The sequence below is a fragment of the Epithele typhae genome (genome assembly GCF_022376455.1).
Source record: "Epithele typhae strain CBS 203.58 chromosome Unknown BXZ73scaffold_272, whole genome shotgun sequence".
In the NCBI taxonomy this organism is placed as follows: domain Eukaryota; kingdom Fungi; phylum Basidiomycota; class Agaricomycetes; order Polyporales; family Epitheliaceae; genus Epithele; species Epithele typhae.
In genome coordinates, this window is record NW_025954463.1 from 15,427 (window position 1) to 20,813 (window position 5,387).

Consider the following 5,387-nt stretch of genomic DNA (forward strand, 5'->3'; position numbering starts at 1 on the left):
GCCTACTGACCTATTCTAAGTTGCTACAGTGTTTAAAGTCACTACTCCAGTCTTACATATTGTCCTGTTTGAAGTTACTAGTGTTGCATGTTGAAAGCTACTAATTTAGCCTTAGTTGCCAGTCTATTAAAAGGTACAAGTGCAGCTTTATTTGGTAGAAGTGGGCTATTACTGGCCTTACTCACTGCCCTATTCAAACTTACTAATCCAGCCTTACTACTCGAGGTAGGATCTACTAGCCAGACTGATCCACCCTACCCTAAAGTATACATATGACTAGCAACTATTGAACACTTGAGAGGTATTTAGATGCTTACCATGCTATTTGGACTGACTATTATATGAGAAGTTACTAGTCCAGATTGTTGAAGCTCAGTAGTCCAGTAATACTTGCACCCATGTTTATCGCTTTACTAGAGCAGTCATTACTTAATAGTGGTTATTGTTACATACTGCTGCCGCAGTCTATGGCTATAGTTGCCCACCTAGACAGTACTTACCACATTGTTCAAAGTTACTAATCAGGTCTTACTTACTTTCTTACTAGTGTTACTGGTCTGGCTTTACTTACTGCCCTTCAAACTTACTAGTCCAGGCTTACTTGATACTGTGTTTGAAGCTATTACCACCCCGTTCAAAGTTACCAGTCCTACCTTACTTACCACATTCTTGAGAGGCACTAGTCCGGGTTTTCACTTACTAGTCTATTCAAAGTCCCTAGTCCGGAGTTTTGCTTATCATCTTATTGCAAGTTACTAGTCCAGCCTTACTTACAGGTCAGTCCACAGTTCTAGTCTGGGCTTACTTACTACACTGTTCAAAGTCACTATGCTTACTGTATTGTTCAAAGTTGCTAGTCCGGGTTTTTACTTACCACCTTATTCAAAGTCACTAGCATGGCTTTACTTACCATTCTTCAAACATACTCATTGAGGCTTACTTGCTACCCAATTCATAGCAACTAATCCAGGCTTACTGACTGCCATTCAATGTTGTGTTCAAACTTACTGGTCTAGGCATTCTTCAAAGTCTCACTAGTTTGGAGTTTTACTTACCACCTTATTCCTACCAGTCTAGCATTACTTACTGGTCAGTTCACGGCTCTAGTCTGGGCTTACTTACTAAGCTGTTCAACATTACTAGTGCACCCTTACTTACCACATTGTTCAAAGTCTACTCCGGGTTTTTACTTACTAGACTATTCAAAGTCACCATCCGGGCTTTACTTACTATCCTTCAACATAATTGTTCAGGCTTACTTACTACCCCATTCAAAGCAACTAGCCTAGGCTTAGTTGTTGCACCATTCAAAGTTGCTAGTCCAGCTTCACTTACTATCTTATTCAAGCTTACATCTTATTTAAGCTTACAAGTCTGGGCTTTGTTCAAAGTTGCCAGTCTGGCTACTCCGGGTTGACTTACTGCCTCATTCAAAGGGTTACTAGGCTATGCTTACAATCCCGTTCAAAGTTACTAGTCTCACTTTACTTACTATCCTCCAAACTTACTGGTTCAAGGCTGGTATGATGTTCAAAATTACTAGTCAGGCATTACTTACTGCTCTATTCAAAGTCACTCATCTGGCCTTACTTACTGACCTTTCAAGCTTACTGGTCTGGCTTTACTTCATGCTTGTTCAGGCTTACTTAGTGCCTGTTCAAAGCTGCTAGTCTAGCCTTACTTACTAGCCCCAAAGTTACTAGTGAGGCTTTACTTACTGTCTAGTTCAAGCTTACTAGTCCAGCCTTACTTACTACTGATAGTCAGACCACCAAGTCCTTAGCTGACCTGCCCTAAACTAGATAGAGACAACTGAACTGCACACTTGAATCAGACCAGTTGAATAACCCAGAGAAGCAATCATTGCATACAAAGCAAACACAAAGTAGCTAAAATACAACACATAAGCATCATTCTAACCCTTCCCGGACTTGGGCCAGTGCACACCAGTGCAGGTTCCCCGGAGGGAGAAACAACCAAGGTGTAAAGAAATGAAGTCAGTACAACTCTATACAGCTCCATATCTGCACAAGGGCTAGAGTTCCCCTTTCCACCCTGTCGTTCGCGACTCGACAGTGCAGAAAGAAACACTCTAGCCCCCATAATGCGCAATATAAGAGCAAAAAACACACACTGACCATCAATACACCTCCAGTAAGCACTTCTAGTAGAAAGCCTGCCAATGAACAGCTTTTAAATAGAGAAAAGCAACAAAGCAACAAGAGAAACCATGGCATAGATGCCAGGTTCCATAGTTCTCAGCATCCAAAGATGTAGAGGAACCATGGGCTGTACTCCTTCATCCCCCATCCAGTCTTCCCGCTAATGCATGGTAGGAGGACAGTAGGACACACAATGAGAGGTCTAGCTATGACATCAAAGTGATGATTCAGAGACAGAGGAAACCCAAAAGTAATCCCAGGGAACTCACCCAGAGGTGAGGTGCCTTGACCCAGAGGTCGTGAGGGTGAGAGGCGTCCCTGCTCAACCCCAGGTTACTCACTTACTAGGCAGCATATACTCAGCTTGCCCCTTTCTAAATGCCGCTTTTCGACTTTCCCCTACATAGTAGGCAAAGGCATCTGGGTGGCAGTGCACAGGCCTGTCCCACCAGAGGCGTGAAAAGTGGTGTCCACAATATCGTGTTTTTGCACAGCCACAGCCTACACACCCAAAAGTATTTGCACACCGCCTGCCCCCCAGCCCAAGATGTGTGCTGGAGTGAATTGAAATCATTGCAGAAGAAGCATACAAATTGAGTAGTACTTTTTTCAAGCCAAGACCTTTAATGGTCATGTCCCTGGATCATGATTGATGCAAAAAAGGCTAAATGCCATGCATGTACACATTGTAAAACTCATGCCCAAGCACCACTGCAGCTCTAAAAACCTACTCTGGACCTTGTCTGAGTTACCACTACTAGTGTGTGATAGTGTGGGGTGAATAGACCTGTTTTAAAGGTTTTATTCTCACTGTATCCCCCTACGAAGCCAACTAGAGTCCATGTTTCATCTTGGTAGGGAACTGTGCAGCTGTGTAACCAACTAGTAAGTGTTGAACAGAGTAGTAGCAGCTAACTGGACAGGGTTTTGATAACAGGGTAAACACTTTGAAGGAGCCAGTAAGTGCTGCCTGAAGGGGTAAGTAAGACTAGACTGGCAACATTGAATGGTGCAATAAGTAAGCCTAGATGGGTAGGTTTAAAGAATGGTAAGTAAAGCATGCTAGTGACTTTGAATAAGGTGATAAGTATAAACCTGGACTCGCAACTTTGAACAATATGGTAAGCAATCTCTAGACTAGTGACTTTGAACAGCGTAGTAAGTCAGCCCAGACTAGAACTGTTGGACTAGCAACTTGGAATGAGGTGATAATAAAACTCTGGACTAGTAAGTAAAAACCCGGACTAGTGCCTCTGAACAATGTAGTAAGTAAGGCAGGACTTGTAACTTTGAACAGGGTGGCAACTGACTAGTAGTAGCTTCAAACACAGTATCAAGTAAGCCTGGACTAGTATGTTTGAAGGGCAGTAAGTAAAGCGGGACCAGTAACACTAGTGAGTAATAACACTAGTAGGTAAGGCTAGGCTATCAAGTTTGAATGCTGTAGCAACTTTGAATGAGACAGCAAGTAAGACCTGATTAGTAACTTTGAAAGGCAGCAAGTAAACATAGCAACTTTGAACCATGTGGTAAGTACTGTCTAGGTGGGCAACTATAGCCATAGACTGCGGCAGCAGTATGTAACAATAACCACTATTAAGTAATGACTGCTCTAGTAAAGCGATAAACATGGGTGCAAGTATTACTGGACTACTGAGCTTCAACAATCTGGACTAGTAACTTCTCATATAATAGTCAGTCCAAATAGCATGGTAAGCATCTAAATACCTCTCAAGTGTTCAATAGTTGCTAGTCATATGTATACTTTAGGGTAGGGTGGATCAGTCTGGCTAGTAGATCCTACCTCGAGTAGTAAGGCTGGATTAGTAAGTTTGAATAGGGCAGTGAGTAAGGCCAGTAATAGCCCACTTCTACCAAATAAAGCTGCACTTGTACCTTTTAATAGACTGGCAACTAAGGCTAAATTAGTAGCTTTCAACATGCAACACTAGTAACTTCAAACAGGACAATATGTAAGACTGGAGTAGTGACTTTAAACACTGTAGCAACTTAGAATAGGTCAGTAGGCAAGGCCAGAGTAGCAAAGGTAATAGCAGGTGACAATAAGTACTATAGAGTGCCTATCTTAGTCCAGCATCCAAGACATTGACATAGTAAGCAACTCCAGTCTGGAGGCAATAGTAGTACTATAGAGCATAGATAATAACACTAGTAGGCAACTACACATAGGTAATAGTACTAGCAGGTAACTAGAACTACTATACAGCATAGGTACTATTAATAGTAGGCAATAACATCGGCCTTAGAGCATACAGACCAGAACTGCATAGGCCAGAGGTGGCAGTGCAAACCCAGCGGCTATTGGAACCCTAGAGAGCAACCCTAACCCCGGAGTAGGGTGATGGCAGTAAGTAAAAATCCTATGTGTGGCAAGTGGCTGTGCTAATCAGAGGTAAGCGGAATCCGAAAAATACTCCCACGACTAGCATTTTGAGGGTGTCGCGTGTCGTAGCCAGAGCCCACCCCATAAAGAACGATTCATTCGTACCTCATTAATCGTAATGCTGTTAGCTGGTGTAGCACCCAGTTCAACATACAGACCTGGCAACTCATTCAGGTTAGCCTCACAAAGCGCCTGCAACACACCGATGTTTTGGCGCTGCCGGGAAAATGAATCTACGAAATTGAACGTGTTGTTCAGCGTACCAGTATCTCGAAAGCGTCGCTCATGATGGGAGCAGATCTTGAGAGTGAAATCTCTGACTTCACAATGCTGCCTTATAGGTGGCCATCGTGAAATGTCGGTGTCTGCAGCATTAATGTCATCACCTCCAGAAACTGGCGGTGAGTTGGTACAATCAGTAGACCTCCCAGTCAGATGACTGTCAGCTGATCGCTGATACTACCAATGGGCCTTCTGGCGCGGTGCTGGCGTTGAAATTTATGCCATTGAGCAATAGGTCACGTCGGCTCGCGACCCGTTTGGCTCCCACCGCGCAGTGGGCGAAGACGTGCTGCGGGAGGTCGTGGCGGGGTGAGCGGATTCCCTGCACCGGCAGGGACCCATGACTCAAACGGGAGTAATTGCGATAAGGAGTGGTTTGCGGCGTCCCGTTTGGTGATGCATTATTCGTCATGAGACTGTCATGTCGTGTGAAAGCTTGGCTGAACCGGTCTTTAGGTGTGCTCTGGCCCTCACGCAGCGGCAGCTGGACCCATGACTCGATCGGGAGCAGTTACAACTAGGGCCAAGGTCAATGTCAT

At 44.1% G+C, this 5,387-nt stretch overlaps 1 protein-coding gene across 1 annotated transcript; it reads right to left on the bottom strand.

Moving 5' to 3' along the window:
- Positions 1-235: 235 nt before the first annotated feature.
- On the bottom strand, positions 236-2,796 carry BXZ73DRAFT_84143 (uncharacterized protein; the record flags this gene model as incomplete). Its single annotated transcript, XM_048023970.1, has 22 exons — positions 236-259; positions 318-408; positions 454-485; positions 588-607; positions 663-679; positions 775-808; positions 941-979; positions 1,009-1,012; positions 1,123-1,173; positions 1,195-1,229; positions 1,260-1,334; positions 1,371-1,446; positions 1,509-1,518; positions 1,755-1,798; positions 1,948-2,092; positions 2,135-2,190; positions 2,230-2,322; positions 2,355-2,368; positions 2,432-2,480; positions 2,508-2,561; positions 2,672-2,716; positions 2,767-2,796. The coding sequence occupies 22 exons, from the start codon at positions 2,794-2,796 to the stop codon at positions 236-238; spliced, it is 1,038 nt and encodes a 345-aa protein (XP_047870715.1).
- Between the last annotated feature and the right edge of the window lie 2,591 nt (positions 2,797-5,387).